This window comes from Neomonachus schauinslandi, chromosome 6 (genome assembly GCF_002201575.2).
Source record: "Neomonachus schauinslandi chromosome 6, ASM220157v2, whole genome shotgun sequence".
Classification (NCBI taxonomy): Eukaryota; Metazoa; Chordata; class Mammalia; order Carnivora; family Phocidae; genus Neomonachus; species Neomonachus schauinslandi.
The window spans coordinates 27,989,930-28,011,924 of NC_058408.1; the positions used below are offsets into that span (position 1 = coordinate 27,989,930).

Genomic DNA, 21,995 nt, shown 5'->3' on the forward strand with positions numbered 1-21,995 from the left:
GGGGCTCGATCCCAGGACCCTGGGATCATGACCTGAGCTGAAGGCAGTCGCTTAACCAACTGAGCCACCCAGGCGCCCCTTGGGATTATATTCTATGCAGTTTGGAAAACCCTCTATTCTCTTCTTATAATGTGAGCACTTTCCCATGGCTTTAACTTTCAAGTTTGATTTTTAGAGGATGCATGGTATTCCACTTTACATCTTTCTGGGGCATATAATGAATCTTTTTTATTACTTCTAAATTTTTGCTACTACAAAAGCCATGTGATGAACCCTACTGTTCGTAACCCTTCGCATGTGTCTTTCTTCAGTATCTTTCCACATTATAGCTGTAAGCCTCTTCTTTTAGGAAGATTTTGATGTAGTCGCTCAATTTCCTACTTGATTGCTAAAGTTCTGAATTGTACCTCTTGCCTGCTAACCCTTTACTTGTTGTCTTTTTCCCCAGTTCTGACTGCAGGTCAAAGTGACAGGAATAGCTACTCTACTTTTTGGTGTTCCTGTAGCTCCAGTATGGCTCTCCTCTTTGCTGAGTGAAAGCTATTCTTTGCTTCTGATGCTTAAGATCATCAGACGCAGGGAAAAGTTTCACCTAAATTCACCAGCCATCACCTTCCCTTTGGTGTCCTTCATCCACACACAGTCCTGGTGCATACCGTTACTGTACTTCAGGAAAATGGCGATGGTGAAGGGGCAGATTTTGCTTTCCATGCTTGCTGTGAACTCTGGGTCTACTGTACAAACGATGCACAGGGTCTCCATCACCAGGTTGAGGACCTCTGAGCTGAACTGGGCTGCTAGGTGAATTAAGCCATCCAGGATACTGGGGAGGAAGGGCTGAAGCACGTGGGTACTCTCTGAGACTTTTAGTTGGTCACAATAACTAGAGAGAGAGAGACAGAGAGAAGCAAGCATTACTCACAAGTGGATCTCTTAATTCCTGGTTCTTCTATTCACTATGACAGATTACAGCATTTATATGTGTAGCTTTATTTTTTTTTAAAGATTTTATTTATTTATTTTGACAGAGAGAGACAGCGAGAGGGAACACAAGCAGGGGAAGTGGGAGAGGGAGAAGCAGGCTTCCCGTGGAGCAGGGAGCCCAAGCCGAAGGCAGATGCTTAACGACTGAGCCACCCAGGAGCCCCATATGTGTAGCTTTATGAAGCTACTTGTAGAGTTAGTTTTTACATCTTTCTGGGGCATATTTTGTAAACATCAGCACCACCATCTCTATGCTAATTTATTTCTGCTTTGTTTTTTTGCTATTTTAAACTTTCATCCCTCTCCCACTCTGTCATATCATTATATTCAAATTAAGATGTTAATTAAATGCTTTATAATTCCTCAGATTACTGCTTTAATCACATCCTTCAGATTTTTATATATTCCTGTTATTTTTCAAATAGTTACAGTGGTTTTTTTTTTTTTTTTTAAAGATTTTATTTATTTATTTGAGACAGAGAGAATGAGAGAGAGAGAGCACATGAGAGGGGGGAGGGTCAGAGGGAGAAGCAGACTCCCTGCCGAGCAGGGAGCCCGATGCGGGACTCGATCCAGGGACTCCAGGATCATGACCTGAGCGGAAGGCAGTCGCTTAAGCAACTGAGCCACCCAGGCGCCCGTTACAGTGGTTTTAAGACTTTTAAAATTTATTTATTTGAGAGAGAGAGTGGGGGGGAGGAGCAGAGGGAGAGGGAGAAGCAGACTCCTGAGCACAGAGCCCAATGAGGGGCTCGATCCCATCACCCTGAGATCATGACCTGAGCCAAAATCAAGAGTCAGACGCCTTAAATAAATCTTAAAAAAAACCTAAACAAAACAAAAACAGGATTGTGGGGGAGGCTCTGAGTGGCTCAGTCAGTTGAGTGTCTCTGACTCCTGGTTTCAGCTCAGGTAGTGATCTCACGGTCGTGAGATCGAGCCCCGCATCCGGCTCTGGGCTCAGAGCGGAGTATGCTTCGGATTCTCTATCCCTCTGCCCTTCCCACTCGTGCTCTCTCTCTCCAAAAAATAAATCCTAAAAAAAAAAAAAGTCAGGAGCGCCTGGGTGGCTCAGCAGGGAGCCTGCTTCTTCCTCTGCCTGTGCTCTCTCTCTCTCTCTGACAAATAAATAAATCTTTAAAACAAAACAACAACAAAAAACAAAAAACCAAAAACCCTGTAAATATTTGGGGGCACTTGGGTGGCTTAGTTCAGCATCTGATTCTTTTTTTTTTTTTTTTAAGATTTTATTTATTTATCTGACAGAGAGAGAGCACAAGCAGGCAGAGGGAAAGGGAGAAGCAGGTGCCCTACCAAGGAGAGAGCCTGCGTGGGGCTCCATCCCAGGACCCTGGGATCATGACCTGAGCAGAAGGCAGATGCTTAACTGACTGAGCCACCCAGGCATCCCAATATTTTTTTTTTTTAAGATTTTATTTATTTGACAGAGAGAGACACAGCAAGAGAGGGAACACAAACAGGAGGAGTGGGAGAGGGAGAAGCAGGCTTCCCACAGAGGAGGGAGCCTGATGTGGGGCTCAGCCTGATGTGGGGCTCAATCCCAGGACCCCGTGATCATGACCCGAGCCGAAGGCAGACGCCCAACGACTGAGCCACCCAGGCGCCCCCCAACAGTTAGTTTTTTAACATCTTTTCTAACACAACTGTTATTTAGTAGGAGATTATTTACCTTTCATGTTATAAAAATTTCGTACTTTTTGGAGTATTTTGCATCCTAAAATGAGATCAATTTGTATAGACATTCTATGCAATAATAAATTTGTATAAGATCTGTGTACAGTAGAAAATTGTGTACTAAAATTCATATAATATTTATAGGGTTTAAAGTTTTCTATACATAGTTTTAACTTATTCATCTCTTAATCAATATTTACTGAGTGCTGCTTACCATGTCCAATGGAATATAATTATTAAAGACATACTGTTTAAGTCTTTACTTTCGTTTATCTTCAGAATAGCAATAAAAGTCAATAAAAATGCTGTTTCTCTATGTTAAAAGAACCTAGTACAGAAACAAGGCCCTCCCCAGGTACTCAATAAATGTTTTTTCCTAAATTTTTTTTAAGTGGCTTATAACCATGTTAGTTGTGTCAGATGCTGGGTTCAAAGGTCCATAATGAACAGTGAAACTGTGGGCTTTGATCTCTCAGATTTGTCCACAGACTTTTAAAATAATATTTATTCACTTATTTGAGAGAGAGAGTGGGCGAGTGGATGGAGGAGCAGAGCGAGAGGGACAAGCAGGTCCCACAACCCATGAGATCATGACCTGAGCCGAAATCACGAGTCGTACACTTAACCAGCTGAGCCACCCAGGAGCCCCCGACTTTTTGTTTTTTGGTCCATAACATCTTGATTTTCAATTTTACCTTGCTCTGTATCTAACTTTTCCTTAAGAGCTGATCTGTCATCTGGCCTTGGTCAGCTCTCAACTCTCAGACCAGGTTTTGCACCCATCTCTCTACTGGTACTCAGTTGTGCTCTACCTCGTCCTCTTGCTTCTCCACTCTAAGGATTTACAGTTACTTTGCTCTTCTGATGAACTTGAAACTATACAGTCTGGTAGATCATGGAGATCACATTATCTGCTTAGATCATATGGGATCTTGTATGCCACACTAAGGGAGGCTAGATTTTATTTTGGAAGCCAGTGTATCTCAAACTTTTTTTTACAAATTATTTCTAATACCTTCTTTGCCCTCCCCGAAAGTCTTCAAGCAAAACTGAAGCTCCAGGAAGATGCTATAGATTTATCCTGTGGTTTCACGTATCAGCCGGCATACTAGGACTTTGTTCTGGGGTACCTGTATCTCAGTTTGAAGAGCACAACTGGAACGAGTAGAATTTCATTTACAGGAGCAAAACTATCAGGTTTCTATTTTATTTATTCATTTAATTTTTTAAAAAAGATTTTATTTATTCATTTGAGACACAGAGATAGAGAGAGAGAGAGAGCATGAGCAGGGGGGAGGCATAGGGAGAGGGAGAAACAGGGTCCCCGCTGAGCCAGGAGCCCGATGTGGAGCTCGATCCCAGGACCCTGGAATCATGACCTGAGCCGAAGGCAGACGCTTTACCGACTGAGCCACCCAGGCGCCCCTCAGGTTTCTATTTTAGAAAGAACAGTTAGACAGCTAAAATACTACGGATTGCTGTAGTGGAGGCTGGAGCAGAGATATCAATTAGGAAGCTATAGCAGCAATTCAGGCTACAAGAAGTTGAGAATACAAGCTAGGCTAGTAGTAGTAGGAGAGAAGAGATGAAAGGCTAAGGAACCAAGACCTAAAAGGCAGAGATCTGGGATCTCCACTTTTACTAAAACAGGGGATACAAAATCTCTTTAAGCATAAGATCTAAAGGTACCAATTTCTTTAAAAAAAAAAAAAAAAAAAAGTACCGATTTCTTCTACTAAAACAGAGAATACAGGTAGGGCAGGCTTGGAGGTGGTCAACAGTAAGCTCAGTAGTGGACGTGTTTATTTTCAGATACTTAAAATGATTTCGGACAGTTTGCAATGATACATATTATGACATGGAAGAATAAATTAAAACCAGGACAAAAGAAAAGCAAAGGTGGTGTGATGGTCATTAATAGGTTGCTAGTGACATCAGAAAGAACAGTTTCAGTAATGTGATAAGGACATAAGCCAGACCGTAAATGGTTGGGAAACTGAAGAGGGAAATGATCAACTGGAGAATCATGGCTGTGAAGAAAAGAATAGCTAGGATCCCTTCACAGACAGTTTCTAACCTGGGATCCACAGATGTGGTCAAGGGATCCAGCCTTTGATACATTATATAAATGTTTTTTTTAGATTAAACATTTTTTAAAATTTTATAAACATGTATGAGTGTCCATTTCCCTGGTGTACAAAGCTTTGGTCACCTTTCCAGAGGTATGCTTCACCTTTCAAGTAAATCACTGCCCATGTAGTCAGAGACTTAACATTATTCTTAAGTTTTCTTCACATTTTTCTGATTATAAATTTATGAACAAATCAACTTAAAATTTTTAACTTAATTTTTTTCAGCTTTATTGAGGTATAATTACATATACCACTGTAAGATATTTAAAGTACACATTGCTGTGATTTTTTTTTTTTTTTAAAGATTTTATTTATTTATTTGAGACAGAGAGAATGAGATACAGAGAGCATGAGAGGGAGGAGGGTCAGAGGGAGAAGCAGACTCCCCGCCGAGCAGGGAGCCCGATGCGGGACTCGATCCCGGGACTCCGGGATCATGACCTGAGCCGAAGGCAGTCGCTTAACCAACTGAGCCACCCAGGCGCCCCACATTGCTGTGATTTGATATACACATACACTGTGAAAGTTCCTCATCCCACTTGTTAACACATCCAATACATTTTTTGTGTGTGTGAGAAAATTTAGGTTCTATTCTCTAACAAATTTCAATTATATAATAAAGTGTTAACAACTTAATCAGTTTTATATTAGATCTTCTGATTTTGTTCATCTTACAGAGGAGAGTGTGTACCCTTTTATTAACCTTTCCCTAAACCCCCACCCTCCAGCAATCACTTTCTGCTTTTTTTTTTTTTAAGATTTTATTTATTAGAAGGAGAGAGAGAGAATGAGCCCCAGTGGTGGGAGAAGCAGAGGGAGAGGGACATGCAGACTCCACACTAAGCCCAGAGTCCATAACAGAGCTCGATCCCAAGACCCTGAGATCATGACCCAAACCGAAATCAAGAGTCAGACACACAACTGACAGAACCACCCAGGCACCCCACTGCTCTCTTTTTAAACGAGAATTATTTTATTTTTAGATTCTAGATATAAATGATACCATGCACTATTCTATTTGGCTTTCTCTGTGTGGCTTTTTTCACTTAGCATGATGCCTTCAAGATCCATTCCTGTTGCTGCAAATGGCAGTTCCTTCTTTCTCACAGCTAAATATTATTCCATTGCATATGTATACCACATCTTTATCCCTTCATCTGCTGACACACACTTAGGCTGTTCCCATATGTTGGCTACTGTAAATAACAAGCAATGAACATGGCACTGCAATCTCTTCTAGATCCTGTTTTCATGTCCTTTGGATATTTACCCAAAACTGGGATTGTTAAATGAAATGGTAGTTCTATTTAAAATTTCTGAGGAAACTCCATACTGTACTGTTTTACATATACTGCTTTACCAATCAATAGACATTCCCACCACCAACAGTGTACAAGGGTTCCCTTTTCTCCACATCCTCATCAACACTTGTTATTTTGTTTTTTGTTTTAAAGATTTTATTTATTTATTTGACAGACGGAGACACAGCGAGAGAGGGAACACAAGCAGGGGGAGTGGGAGAGGGAGAGGCAGGCTTCCTGCGGAGCAGGGAGCCTGATGCGGGGCTCGATCCCAGGACCCTGGGATCATGACCCGAGCCGAAGGCAGACACTTAACGACTGAGCCACCCAGGCGCCCCTACACTTGTTATTTTGGATAACAAAATACACTGTTGTTTTGGATGACAGCCATTCTAACATGTGTGAGGTGTTATCTCATTGTGGTTTTGATTTGCATTTCCCTGATAATTAGAGATGTTGAGTACATTTTCATTTACCTGTTGGCCACTTAGAGGTCTTCTTTGGAAAAGTGTATATTCAGTTTCTGTGCCATTTTTTAACTGGACTGTTTTATTTGCTATTGAGGTTTTTTTTTTTTAATCCTTGAGCGTTTTTAAAAAATTTTTTTATTATGTTAATCTGCTATTGTTTTTTAAAATATATTTAGAATATTACTCCCCTATTAGATATAATGATTTACAAACATTTTCTCCTATCTTGTAGGTTGCCTTTTCATTTTCTTGATGGCTTCCTTTGCTGTGCACAAGCTTTTCGGCTTGATGTAGTCCCACTTATTTATTTTTGCTTTTGTTGCCTTAGTTCTTGGTGTCAAACTCAAAAAACCACTGCCAAAACCAATACCAAGGATCTTAACTTCTATGTTTTCTTCTAGGAGTTTCATGGTTTTAGGTCTTGTGTTCAAATTTTTAATCCATTCTGAGTTGACTTTGGTGTATGGTATAAGATTAAGGTTCAGTTTCACTCTTTTGGATATGGCTGACCAGTTTTCCCAACACCATTCATTGAAGAGACTGTTCTTTCCCCATTGTACACTTCTGGCTCCTTTGTTGTACATTAACTGACCATATATGTGTGGGTTTACTCCCAGGCTCTACATTCTGTTCCACCGATCTATGTATCTGTTTTATGCCAATACCATACTGTTTTGATTACTACTATAGTTTTTTAATATAGTTTGAAATCAGGGAGTGTGAAGCCTCCAGTTTTGTTCTTTCTCAAGATTGCTTTGACCATTCAAGGTCTTTTGTGATTCCATACAAAGTTTAAGACTGTCTGCCACTGGGAGTTTTAATAGGAATTGCAACAAATCTGTAGATTGTTTTCAGGAGTGTGAAAATTTTAATAACATTAATACTTCTAATGCATGAGCATGGAATTAACTTTCCATCTTATTTGTGTTTTCTTCAATCTCTTTCCTCAATGTCTTATAGTTTTCAGTGTACAGATCTTTTTTTCCAAAAAAGATTTTATTTGAGAGAGAGAGCGAGCGAGCGTGTGTGCACAAGTGGGGGGAGGGGCAGAAAGAGAGGGATAAGCAGACTCCCCGCTCAGCCCCAGGACCCTGAGATCCTGATCCAAGCTGAAGTCAGATGCTTAATCAACTGAGCAACCCACCAGGCACCTCTTCAGTGTACAGATCTTTAATCTACTTGGTTAAATTTATTCTTGGTATTTTACTGTTTTTGATGCAATTATAAATAACATTGTTTTAAAATTTTCTCAAAGTTCATTATTAGAAATGCAACTGATTTTTGTGTATTTTGTGTCCTATAAATTTACTGGATTAGTTCTAACAGTTTTTTGGTGGAGTTTTTAGGGTTTTCTATATATAATACCATGTGTCAACTGCAAATAGACAATTTTATGTCTTCCTTTCTAATTTGGATGCCTTTTCTTTCCTAACTGCTTTAGCTAAAACTTCCATTACTATGTTGAACAGGAATGGTGAGAGTGGACATTCTTGTCTTATTCTTGGTCTTAAAGGAAAAACTTGCAGTTTCATCGTTCAGTATGATGTTAGCTGTGGGTTTCTCATAGTTGGTCTCTATTGTGTTAAGGTGTGTTCCTACTATATTCACTGTGTTGAGAGTTTTTATCCTGAATGGATACTGAATTTTGTCAATGCTTTTACTGAATCTACTGAGCTAATCCTATCATTTTTATCTTTCATTCTATTAAGTGGTATATCACATTTATTGGTTTACATATGTTGAACCATCCTTGTATCTCAGGGATAAATGCCACTTGATCATAGTTGTGATCCTTTTAATGTACTATTGAATTTGGTTTCCTCCTATTTTGTTGGGGATTTCTGCATCTATATTCATCAGGGATATTGGGGCCTGTAGTTTTCTTCTACTGTCTTTGTCTGGTTTTGGTATCAGGGTAATGCTGACTTCATAAAATGTTTGGAAGTGCTCCGTCATCTTTAGTTTTTGTTTTTTTTTTAAATATTTTATTTATTTATTTGACAAAGAGAGAGACAGCGAGAGAGGGAACACAAGCAGGGGGAGTGGGAGAGGTTGAGAAGCAAGCTCCCAGCTGAGCAGGGAGCCCAATGCGGGGCTCGATCCCAGGAGCCCGGGATCATGACCTGAGCCAAAGGCAGGCATTTAACGACTGAGCCACCCAGGCACCCCTCTTTAGTTTTTTTTGGAAAAGTCTGAGCAAGATTTGTATTAATTCTTCTTTAAATGTTTGGTAGAATTCACCAGTGAAATCATCTGGTCCTGGGCTTTTCTTTTCTTTTTTTTTCTTAAAGATTTTATTTATTTATTTGAGAGAGAGGATGAGAGGAGAGAGAGAGCACATGAGAGGGGGGAGGATCAGAGGGAGAAGCAGACTCCCCGCTGAGCAGGGAGCCCGATGCGGGACTCGATCCCGGGACTCCAGGATCATGACCTGAGCCAAAGGCAGTCGCTTAACCAACTGAGCCACCCAGGCGCCCTGGGCTTTTCTTTTATGGGAAGTTTTTGATTACTGATCCAATATCTTTACTTGCTAATGTCTGTTCAAATTATCTATTTTGTCACAATTCAGTCTTGATAAGCTGTATGTTTCTAGGAATTTCTCCATTTTTTCTAGGTTATCCAATTTGTTGGCATATAATTGTTCATAGTAGTCTCTTATGATCCTTTGCCTTTCTGTGGTATCAGTTACAATGTCTCCTCGTTCATTTCTGATTATTTAAAAAGATTTATTTAATTAATTTATTTTTTAAGATTTTATTTATTTATTTGAGAGAGACACAGTGATAAAGGGAACACAAGCAGGGGGGTGGGAGAGGGAGAAGCAGGCTTCCTGCGGAGCAGGGAGCCCGAAGGAGGGCTCCATCCCAGGATCCTGAGATCATGACCTGAGCCGAAGGCAGATGCTTAACGACTGAGTCACCCAGGCACCCAAGATTTATTTATTTTAGAGAGAGAGAGAGAGGGCGCACACACATGTGCAAACAGGGCCTTGAGGGACAGAGAGAATCCTCAAGCAGACTCCCCGCTGAGCACAGAGCCCGGATTCGGGTCTCAATCTCACAACCCTGAGATCTTGACCTGAGCTGAAACCAAGAGTCAGAGGCTCAACCGAATGAGCCACCCTGGTGCCCCTCATTTCTGATTTTATATTTGAGTCTTCTCTCATTTCTTTTTAGCTTAGCTAGAGTTTATTGGTTTTGTGTTTTCAAAAAACACAGCTCTTAGGTTAGCTGGTCTTTTCTATGGTTTTTCTGGTCTCTATTTATTTTTGCTTGGATCTTCCTATTATTAACTTTGGGCTTAATTTGTTCTTCTTTTTCTAGTTCCTGAGATGTAAAGTTGTTTGAGATTTTTTTTTCTTAATGTAGAGACTTATCTCTATAAACTCTCCTAAAACTGGTTTTGCTGTATCCCTTAAGTTTTGGTATGTTTCCATTTTTGTTTCAAGATATTTTTCTATTGATTTCTTTTTCCATTGATTGTTTAGGAGTTTGTTAATTTTCACGTATTTATAAATTTTTTTAGTTTTCCTCCTGTAATTAATTTCTACTGTTATTTCACTGTGATTGGAGAAGAGAGCTGGTATGATTTCAGTCTTAAGTTTGCTAGGACTTGTTTTGTGACCTAACACAATGACCTTTCCTGGAGGATGCTTGAGAAGAATGTGTATTCTGCTGCTGTTGGATAGGACGTTCTGTATATGCCTAGTAGGTCCATTTAGTCAAAAGTATAATTCAAATCCAATATTTCCTTATTGATTTCTGTTTGGATGATCTACCCATTGTTGAAAGTGGGTTATTAAAAGTCCCCTACAATTACTGTATTATTGTCTATTTCTCCCTTCAGATGTTAGTTCCAATGTCAAATGTATATATATTTACAAATGTTGTATCTTTCTGATGAATTGACCCCTTTATCATTACATAATGACCTTTTTTCTGTCTCTTGTACAGCTTTTGAGCTAAAGCCTATTTTATCTGATAAAAATATAGCTACCCTTGCTCTGTTTTGGTTTCCACTTGGATGGAATAGCTTTTCCATCACCTCATTTTGAGCATGTGTATCCTGAAGTGAGTCTCTTAAAAGCAGCATATAAGTTGGGTCTTTTCTATTTTTTTAAAAGATTTTTTATTTATCTGACAGAGATAGAGACAGCCAGAGAAGGAACACAAGCAGTGGGAGCGGGAGAGGGAGAAGCAGGCTCCCCGCTGAGGAGGGAGCCCGATGTGAGGCTCGATCCCAGGACTCCCTGATCATGACCTGAGCTGAAGGTAGACACTTAACAACTGAGCCACCCAGGTGCCCTTGTTCCTTTCTTCCTCTCTTGCTGTCTTTGTGAATTTATTATTTCTCATAGTGGAATGCTCTGATTCTGTTGTCTATTATAGATTTTTGCTTTGTGGTTACTGTGAGGCTTACATAAAACATTTACAGATATAACAGTTTACTTCACACTGATAACTTTGTATACAAAAGCTCTACTCTTTATTCCCTCTTTTATGTTTTTGATACCACAATTTAACTTTTTATATTATATATTCATTAAATTATTTAGCTAGCTATTTTCAATACTTTTGTCCCTTAACCTTTAGAGATAAGTGGTTAACACACTGCCAGATTACAGAATTAGGGTATTCTGAATTTGATTATATACTTACCTTTATCAGTGTGTTGTATACTTCATATTATTAATTTCATTTCAGCTTTAAGAATTCTTTCAGCATTTCTTGTAAGGTAGGCCTAGTAGTGAAGAATTCCCTCAGCTTTGTTTGAGAGACTGTATCTTGCCTTCATTCCTGAAGGACATCTTTGCTGCGTATTCTTGGTTGACAGTTTTTTCTTTCAGCACTTTAAACATATCATGCCACTCTCTCCCGGCCTGCAGGGTTTCTGCTGCAAAGTCAGCTGACAGTCTTATAGGGATTTCCTTACATGAGAGAAATATTTTTCTCTTGTTGCTTTAAAAGTCATCTGATTTTAGACAATTTTTTTTAACTAATTGATAGTTTTATTATAATGTATGTTGGAGAAGATCACTTTGAATTTGAAATTTTGGGGTGAAATATTAGCTTCATGAACATGGATGTACAATCTCTCTTCAGATTTGGGACATTCTCAGATGTTGTTTATTTAAGCTTTCTGCCCCCTTCTAGCTCTCTTCTCCTTCCGGAGCTCCAATAATTCAGATGGTTTCTCCTAATGGCATCCTGAAGTTCACATAGGTTTTCTACATTCTTTCTCGTTCCTTATTCTTTGCCCTCCTTGAGTGGATAATTTCAAAGGTCCTGTCTTCTTTTCCACAGGTTTTTTTCTTCCTCTTGAGTTGTTCTGCTTTCGATGGTCTCTGTTGCATTTTTTATTTCATTCATTGTATTCTTCACCTCTGGAATTTCTGCTTGGTTCTTTTTCATGATTTCTATTTCTTTGTTGAACTTCTCATTATGTTTCTGTATTGTTTTTCTGATTTCACTGAATTGTTTTTTGTGTTTTCTTGTAGCTCACTGAGCTCCTTAAAACAGTTATTTTGGATTCTTTATCAGGTATATCACAGATCTCCGTGTTTGGGCTCAGTTACTGGAAAATTATTGTGCTCCTTTTGTGGTGTCACGTTTCCTTGATTTTTCATGTTCCTTGAAGTCTTTCTTGTGTTGCAGGTCTTCACATTTGAAGTAACGGTTACTTCTTCCAGTCTTTACTGACTGACCCCTTTAAACTGTCCAGTCTTGGATTTCTTTGGCTCCAGTGCTATGCTGGAATCTCTCTGCTGGACTCCCAGACTTCCAAAAAGGCTCTTTCATCTTTGGCTGATTGTCTAAATCTGTGTTCTCCAGGGGTTCCTGGACCACAGCTGAGAGGGGGTGGAGCCAGTTCATGGACTATTTCAGGGTCTGCAGCTGGGACTAAGGCTGTATTCCTCTTCTCCAACACACAGCTGGGTAAGATCCTCCCAGGTACTTGACGTGTGGTGCTGGTGATAGAATCCAAGCCCTTAAGGGCATGGAGCTGTGTCTGGGGCTACAGCCAGGACTAGGGTTGATACATCAGCTGCTGGGTGTGGGCCTGACTTCTCAAAATGGCTCTCCTTGGGGCGCCTGGGTGGCTCAGCTGTTGGGCGTCTGCCTTCGGCTCAGGTCAGGAGCCCCACATCGGGCTCCCTGCTCGGCCTGGAGCCTGCTTCTCCCTCTCCCCTCCCCCTGCTTGTGTTCCCTCTCTCACTGTCTCCCTGTCAAATAGATAAATTAATTAAAAAAAATCTGCTCTTCTTCCTGTGTCCCCCATGTCAATTCTATCTTCCACTCTACTCTTAAAAAAAAAAAAGGCTCTCCTTGTTCTTGGACAGCACTGGGGTTTCAGTCTCCTCTCTGGGTCTCACAGCTCCCACAAAGGCACTGTTGTCCATCAATAGATGCCAAGTTATTGTTGTTGAGGGAGGGATACAAGCAACAGGCATCTTATTCTGCCATCCTGCATATACTATTTCCCCTCAATGCTTTCTAAAGACATATATTATAATGCAGAGCATCTCAATATCTACTTCAAAAGAAGAGAGCACCAGTAGGTAGAAGATGAATTTTGTATTTTTAGGATTTTAGGTAGTTTTTAGGATTCGATTGAGATTTTTAAGTTTGGACTTTTAAAATATTTCTTAAAACAACAATACTCCCTCTGATCTTGGTAGGAATATAAATAAATGACTAGTTGAGCCACTAGTATATTAGCTGTGAAAAACGGAGGCAAAACTAGGAGAAAATAAGCAGTATTTCTAGGCCTCATTATCCCAAATTTAGTCTCTAAAACAGGGAAATCAATCAACAAAAGGACCTGGGCTCTAATCATGCTTCTATAATTCTTCAATTACAACCCTATGCAAGTTATTTATCCCTCAATTCTTCACCTTTCTAAGAAAGGGAGTTGGTCTAGATGTTTCCAGAGCTGGAGTGAATTTTAAACAAATGAGGAACAAAAGGGAACAAGATCTACTGGGACTCAAAGAAGCCACATTGTTTCTTTTTTTTTTTTCTGTTTTCTCTTTTCACTGTGCAACCCACTTCAGTGCCTGCAGCCTATGGCACAGAGGCCAGGCAATGGTTCGGGGCCACAGTTTGCTCTGGCATGGGGCACTATGAGAGGCCCAGAGGGACGAGCCTGCCATAAATCCAAACCCATGCATAGAAGCCATGTTCTTGATATGTTTTTTTCCCGTCCATTTGCCATTTGGTAGGAGATCTTCATCAGAAATTTCCAAGCAACATAATCCACTGGCCAAATGCTGTTTGGGACTTCTACTCTGAGAAACTTTCTCTTAAAATAGCTCTTACCACCCTAAGGTGGTGTACTCACCCCCAGATGGCTCTCACGGCAGAAATTCGAACTGATGGGGGCTGTGTCTCATGAAGACCACTAACTGTTGCCTGTAGAAACTGCTGGATCAATTCAGGGGACATAGCAACAGTAAACCGACTGGCAGCCCAAAGTGCCCGGCCCAAGAGAAAAGGAGACACTGGGAGGAAGAGAGAGCAATTAGGGGTTGGACAATAAAAGTTTCTGTTACTTGCCCTTCCTCCTTTCCCACCTCCATCCTCAACTTGTCACAGTAACTGGATACTACATAATATATACAACTTAATTAAGGAAAAAGGATGATCTTACCAGATAAAAGCAAATGTTCAACCTATGGTACAGAAATCATTTTCCCAGTTTCGCTTTTCACTAGTTGTTGCAAAGCAGATCTTGAATATTCTTAAGCTAAAAAGACTTACCTCCCTCATTTCCATCCCTACCTCTCATTATCCTTTACCTGCACTACTAGTTAGTCCCCTAAATGTCTCCATTGCCAGTTTTTTCCTACTCTTGGACCGCTACTGAAACATTATAAATTATAGCTGTCATTCTTTTATTTAGTACCTGTCAATAAATTCCATAGTCTACCAAATAAAGACCATTTTAGTTAAGCATTATATTCAAGGCCCCCTATGATGAGGAACTTTAGCATTATTGATGATTTCCTTTTATGTGTTCTAAACTCAAGCACACACCCCTCCCAGCAACTTGCATCTTACCTTGCCATTTCTGTGCTTTGTATATAAGCCAAGACATTCACCTCTACTTGTATCATCCAACTGATCTTTTTTTTTTTTTTTTTTTAAGATTTTATTTATTTATTTGACAGAGAGAAACACAGCGAGAGAGGGAACACAAGCAGGGGGAGTGGGAGAGGGAGAAGCAGGCTCCCCGCAGAGCAGGGAGCCCGATGCGGGACTCGATCCCAGGACCCTGGGATCATGACCTGAGCTGAAGGCAGTCGCTTAACCAACTGAGCCACCCAGGCGCCCCATCCAACTGATCTTACGCTGAAGTAATCCTAACTATCTCTGTGCTAGTCTTTAGCTTTCTTACATATTCTTACATATTTTGTTGGATATTCTAGCCACCTGTGTAAGAATGTCTACCCCACCCCCCACCTATTATAAGCAGCTTGAAGACAGGGACTATACTTAATCAGCTTATCACAGGGTTTACCTTAGTTACCTGTAAACATGTAGTTGATGAGAATTATTGAACAGAACCTAACAACCTGTGCCAGTTAGGTAATTACATACTAATTTATATAATTCAGAATAGCAGTACTCAAAGTATGGTCCAGGGACTCCTGGGAGTCCCAAAGTTAAAACTTTCATAGTGATACCAAGATATGATCCATCTTTTTCATTCTCATTCTTTCTTAAGTATACAGTGGAGTTTTCCAGAGGTGATCTGATGTGTGACACCATGGCTCTGACAGCTAATGAAATGTATGCTTGCATTCCCTGTATTTTAGAAACTTCTCAGATTTATTTATTTATTTTAGAGTCGGGGGGGCAGAGGGCGAGGGAGAGAGAGAATCTTAAGCAGGCTCCACACCCAGTGCAGAGCCCGATTTAGGGCTCAATCTCACGACCCTGAGATCATGACCTGAGCCACAATCAAGAGTCAGACGCTTAACCATCTGACCCACCCAGGTGCCCTGAAACTTCTCAATTTTAATTTCTAATATGTTAAATATTGACACACAAAATTCACAGAAAAACTTTCCGATCACTGATAATTTTTAAAAGTATAAAGCGGTCTTGACACCAGAAAGTTTGAGAATGGCTAGTGCGGAAAAGCTTTTAGCTATTGACAGGATAATAAATGCTATATTAAACTTTGCCCCAGTCTCAATTATAAATAATCTCAAGTCTCCATGAATTTTTGAAGGTTCTTTACTAGGGTAAATTCTACAAAAAATACATTGATGGGTTTAAGAAATTTCGACACTTTCATTCAACACATAATTATGAAATGCCTATTACATGCAAGGCACTGTGGGATACAAACATGTATTAGACATGATTTCTACCTTCAGAGACCTTATAGTCTAGTATGAGAAAGAAAACATTCATCAGTGTAAGAGTGAAAAAGGATATTTCCAATGGGCCTGAGTTCTGGAAGTTCAACCATTTTAATTTTGTGAGTCAGAGAATGGAAGTGACTTTGTAAGATATCCTCTAACAGATTACCTAAAGTCAGAGTAGAATGTTTTCAAATGGCTTCGGCTATTCAAACGGCTAGTCTATGAGCAAGTGAATGGAGCAAATAATGCCAAATGTACCATGATTTATGTACATGAGAAAGCAAAGATGGCCTTTTGTAATGGGGGGTGGGTGGGTCTAAGGATGAGAATAAGGCATAGCATGGGCAGAAGCAACATAGCTGAAGATGTCAAATAGAGAGATGATAATTCTTAGCTATTGCTCTGCATTGCTGGAGAAATCCAAGTCTAATATAGTAGAGCCAACTTTTTTTTTTTTCCCCTTAAGGCAAGCAGCTAACATGGACTTGAGAATGGAACATTTTAATTATTTGGATCTTGGCCAAGAATAAAGTTTGAGAAAAATGACAGGAAACAAACAGGAAGAATGAGCCTGACACAAACCGCCTGAAGGTATTTTGCACTTGATAATGACAGAACTCAAGCCAAAGTTCTCAAGGTACAGTAACCAAATTTGCATCCTATTCAAATGTCAAAACCAGCCATAAATGTGAGCAGTAATTTGGAAGGAAATGTGAACAGAGTGGAAAAATTATGAATGCGGCAATATTTCTTAGCTGGTAAAGCCTGAGCCAAGGTCTCTAGGCTGTTTTAGAGGTTCAGATGAGTTCAAGCTCTAGTGTGGAAAGAATTTTCACCCAAAGGACACATGAATACCTGGTTTACCTATCTAAGTGAACAATATAACTGAGTTGATGACAGGTTTAAAGATCTTCCAGAATCCTGGCATTGTGCTGAAACATACCTGAAAGGTTGAGGTCTGCAAGGATGACATTGGTCAGGAACCCATGCATGTCAAAATGGATCCTGCCATTCTTCACACTGTCAGTGATGATAGACTTCACTGAGCCGAGGGCAAGCATACATGCCTCGTGTATCTTCCACCTGAGAAAGTGATACCATAGTCTGGTAAAACAAACTACGCTGCCAAAAAGATAAACGCCTGAGGAAGGAGAAACAGGAAAGGGCATTCCAGCACAATCTGACCCAAAAAAGGCCATTTTCTGTCCTTCTAATTTAAATTTAGAGCTGAAAACAAGGACATTTAGATTTACAGATTTTTCTAATTAAAAACAAAAGTAAAAGTCCTTCCCTCCAAGGCTTTTTAAATTAAGGGGTAAAATAAAAGCATCTTAACCAATTATTATAATATAATAATAATAATATTATTATTATATTATTATTATAAAATTATTATAATATATTATAATAACTAATTATTTTAAGGTTGGGAGAAATTGCTTTAAAACACATGATTCAAAGCAAGGATTTGATTGTCTCAGATCTGATGCCCAGAATATGTCCCTAAGTTAAGTATCTGCTGCTCACTCTTACCAGTGTTCGGTACCGCTGTTTTTGGTTTGCTCAGCTTCTTGTAAATGCCGAGTGGCTGCAGCAGCCAGGGCTGCTGCACTCTCATTCTGGAAATCAGTGGCCACAGCCTAGGGAGAGAGGGGAGGGGCTGGTAAACCTGTCTGTGCAAATTAAACCCACTTTACTTTTTTTTTTTTTAAAGATTTTATTTATTTATTTGACACAGAGAGAGACAGCGAGAGCAGGAACACAAGCAGGGGCAGAGGGAGAGGGAGAAGCATTTTAATTGAAACTGAAAACTTAACTGCAAACTCAGTGGTTCAAACTCTTTTACATATACATGCTAAACCCTGATTAGGTGTATTAAAAATACAACCCCTCTTAGTTCAAGGTCTTTAATGGAATTAGAGTAATATTTATATTTCTGCAGTGCCTAGGCATTGGAAAGCTAACAAAATGTAAAGCTCCCTTTGGCTAGATTGAGCAGAGAATAAGTAGCACTAATAGACTCAGCTTCAGATAACAATGGACCAGACTATTTACTCTCTGGGGACTGACTGTAGAAATAAAAGGCTAATCTACAAATTGAAACTTAATGTGATCTTTCCTAGGTGCCTTAGAAATACTGAAGGATAGGGGCACCTGGGTGGCTTAGTCGTTAAGTGTCTGCCTTCGGCTCAGGTCATGATCCCAGGGTCCTGGGATAGAGCCCCGCATCGGGCTCCCTGCTCAGAGGGAGGCCTGCTTCTCCCTCTCCCATTCTGCCTGCTTGTGTTCCCTCTCTCGCGATGTCTCTGTCAAATAAATAAATAAAATCTTTTAAAAAAAAAGAAATACTGAAGGATAATGAGAAGTGTTCACTAATAATGAGAACAAACCTTCCACCCAATATACAGCAAAAGGCAGCTTCTTCACAGAACTTCAGCCTAGAGACAATTCTATGCCCTAGTCAGAGCCAAAGAAAACAGCAGATGTTTGGATGTTCTTCTCTCAGCAATCTAATTTTTTTTTTAAAGTTTGCCAACATGTGGTTTGTGCTACAAATTCTGGCTTAAGAGTGGATTAAAATGAGTGTTCCTGATTTAACTACTCTTACTCATTAGAACACTTTATCCTCTGTACAATTTTTACATCTAATATTTCCTTGTAAACCAAAACCAGGACCAATGACTTTGGAATTCCTGAGTCTCAAACTTCATTTGGGATGCTCTCTTGTTATCCTCAAAGAAATCTAAGATATAGTCACGCAGTAACACTGCTCAACTTGGGTTAGATGCCTAGAAAGAGGGAATACTCAACTGATTGATTAGGGTTTTTTTGGTTGAAGTATCAAGGGAACCCACTTACCAGCAATAGGTCTTGAGCTGCAATCCTAACTGTATAGGAGAAAGTATCATCATCCTCATCTTCTACAAACTGTTGGGGGTTGGCTGTCCATACTTTAATCTGAAAGGATGATGAAGTTAGGTCTTTGTGAGGCTGCCAATCTGGTTCATATGTTCCCTTTTTTCATCCACACACACAGGAAGATTTCAACCTTTTGTTTTTATCTGGAACAGAACTCTAGCTTCCAAGTCTTTTCTTTTTGATGTAGAGAAGCAAATCCTTTATCAAGGTAAGTAGCAAAAGTTATTCCTCTCTAGTAGACACTATTTTAGAATGTGGCTGATTACTAGTTCTTTGCTATCTTTCATCAGCTGTTATTTCTGACAGATCAACTTTCTGAATATATTAGGTCTTATGGAATATTTAATGTGAAAATTATGCTGATTCTTGTGGTATTTATATAAGAGAGGAAACATTATCTTATTTTTTTAATGTTCTTTTCTGGTCTAATGACCCACCAACCAAGCTAATGATTTCTGTGTGTCAGTATTTATAGAAAAGGAGTAAGTTCTTCTAGATACCAGGGTCTTTGGTTAGTGGTACTATGGAGGTAAAAGTATTCTCAGAGTCCAATTATCTAATACTGGAGTTAATAAAACCACAACACCCAGAAATTTTGGCAATAAGATGGTATCAAAGCCTTCCTAGGACTTCACATGAAGTTACTCTTCTAGTGTCTATTTTCAGAAATAAAAATTGTTCACTTGACCTAGATTTCACATTCAAGTTGCACTTTCCCAAAACAGGCTGCTAACTGTCTCCCAAATATCATTTACCTGCTCCTCAGTGATCTGCATGTACAGGATTATATAGTAAATCAACTCAGGCAAGGCTTTCTTAACAGTGCTTTTGAATTTGCTATTTTCTAGGAGAGCATGGACAAACTCAAAAATACTAAAGACGAGATTTTCAAAGCCCAGGACTTCACCTACAGGAAATACACAAGAGAAGATTTTAATGACAAGAACGCAAAAGGAAAGCACGTCTGCTGGAAATGAACTACATTATCTTGGTAAATTAATGAATATTTAAAGTACTTGCTGATTATTACTCTCAAGGGAACAGAAGAGGGGAGCTAAGGAGTCAAAGAAAGGAACTTTGAGAATATTAAATATTCTTTGGTTTGGGGGCACCTGGGTGGCTCAGATGGTTAAGCGTCTGCCTTCGGCTCAGGTCATGATCCCAGGGTCCTGGGATCGAGTCCCACATCGGGCTCCCTGCTCCTTGGGAGCCTGCTTCTCCCTCTGCCTCTCTCTCTCTGTCTCTCATGAATAAAATAAATAAAATCTTTAAAAAAAAAAAAATTCTTTGGTTTTTCAAGTATAAGAATCAGAAACACTGAATATATTTTCCAGCATGTCTATTTTTGATTTCAAATACCTAAAAAATATTAAAACAGAAATGAAAATATCATCTGCCAGAAAGAAGTAGGCTGGATAGGATGGCTTTTGAGGTAGCTCTTCCAACTCAGAAATTCTATTTTATGAGATTTATGCAAATGCCTTTGAGGAACAGATTAAAGATTTTCAATGTCCCATTTTCCCACATCGAATACACTGAAAGGAAACTCAACTAGAAAACTCACTTAAGAGAGTGAAGCCTCTATGTTACTGTTTTTCTTTGTCTTTTTCCTTTCCTAGATCCCTTTCCTCCCTACGTGGTATATCTGTCAAGATCACATAAACTACATACCATCAGAATCCACAGGATCTTCAACTTCCTCTGTGTAATTTACTTCTGTCCTCACATAAGTATGATGAAGAGTAAAGAAACAGAATTTGGAGTCTGCTTTACATATATTCTACAAGGGAATGTATAACATTCCAACCCTAAGAGTAGATACTTTAAAAAACTCATTTAAAAAAATGGAACAACATGAATTCAAGACCTAATGCTAGATTCCCGACTACGGGTGGTAGCAGGTCCCTTAAGCTTTCTGAAAAGGATATAAAGCTGCACTCTCAGTTAGGGTGTTCCAAACAATAGGCAGAATCTGCTGCATGGAGGACACCATGTGCTTTGGAAAGTTTTTCACCAGGGCTGTCACTGCCTGAGAAATTACAAAGAAAAAGATCTAAGAGTTACACGTGATATAGGAGAAAAACCAATGATTTCAGACCACCTTCTAAAACTCCAAGTATCTCAACAGTAGTAAATGTTTACCTTTAGGACTTCCATCTTAAATCCACTGTCAGATGTGGGGCCATCTGGTATTTGGAGGGCCTGAACAAAGGCCTCTGTGAACTGCTGCACCACAGGAAAGATCAGAACTTTGGCTGCACCCTGATAACAGAAACCAAAGTCAATACTGGACATACCACTAATCAGTGGCTTCACTACACATATCAAATACCATAACACAGATCTGAGGCATCTAAAGATTTCTTCCGGCTCGGGTTCCAATCAGAAGAGTGCAGCCATAAAGTCACTGGAGGTGTTACCCAAAATTTCAGGTTTTCTTCTCTAACCCCTGCAGTTCCTCATCACAGCCTTCTTAAAAGCTATTATATATATAAGACCAACTTTTCAAAACTGCTTCTGAATGACAGGGGTTGGCGTTTTTTAGCTAGCTTCGTCTCACGTGAGAGGCCATAAGAGAGTGGAGTTCTGGGCAATGGCTCATATGAAAAGATGCAAGGTAAGGTGGTTGAAGAAATATGGCTTAAACAAAAGGAAGCTAAACTATATACAAATGAAAAATGTAATCAAAATGCTAAATGCATCCACAACTCTGATTAAATCAGGGTGCATTCTGGTACTACTGAAGTAAGTCACTGCTACGCCTCTAATGGAAGGCATAGAGATTTTTAAGCATAAAGTCTGTTACTAACCCAAAGGCTTCCTTACCTTTTCCAGTTCCTCCATGTTACAGATCATATGGGCACAAGTGGTAAAAATCTCCACAGCTCGGGAACGGGTCCGAATACCATACACCTGTGAAAAGTTACAGCATAGCCATGAGATAGGCGTGTCTGTGTCTGCATATCTGTGACTAGAAGAAAACCTATGACTTCTGAATCCTGACATGGGACTGGATTCCCTAGAGAAAGGAAACATCATCTACTCATATCCAGGACAGACTTCTTCCATAATTCAGAGAATAAAAGCCAGCAGAATGTTAGAACTCAGTGGAATTAGCCTT

The 21,995-nt window shown here is 39.6% G+C and overlaps 1 protein-coding gene and 1 non-coding gene across 2 annotated transcripts in view; both read right to left on the reverse strand.

Annotated features, from left to right (window-relative positions):
• The window catches only part of IPO9 (importin 9), a 58,366-nt gene that overhangs the window by 7,479 nt on the left and 28,892 nt on the right, over positions 1-21,995 (reverse strand). The window contains exons 6-15 of the mRNA XM_021682718.1: positions 21,701-21,787; positions 21,017-21,136; positions 20,803-20,903; positions 20,546-20,604; positions 19,630-19,781; positions 18,815-18,913; positions 17,489-17,595; positions 16,899-17,038; positions 13,924-14,083; positions 657-883 (exon numbers count right to left, since the gene is read on the reverse strand). Of these exons, the coding sequence (XP_021538393.1) occupies positions 657-883; positions 13,924-14,083; positions 16,899-17,038; positions 17,489-17,595; positions 18,815-18,913; positions 19,630-19,781; positions 20,546-20,604; positions 20,803-20,903; positions 21,017-21,136; positions 21,701-21,787 (1,252 nt within the window). The remainder of the gene's footprint in view (positions 1-656; positions 884-13,923; positions 14,084-16,898; positions 17,039-17,488; positions 17,596-18,814; positions 18,914-19,629; positions 19,782-20,545; positions 20,605-20,802; positions 20,904-21,016; positions 21,137-21,700; positions 21,788-21,995) is intronic.
• LOC123325220 lies at positions 13,617-13,751 on the reverse strand. Its single transcript, XR_006540319.1, has one exon. It is a non-coding gene; the product is annotated as a small nucleolar RNA SNORA42/SNORA80 family (small nucleolar RNA).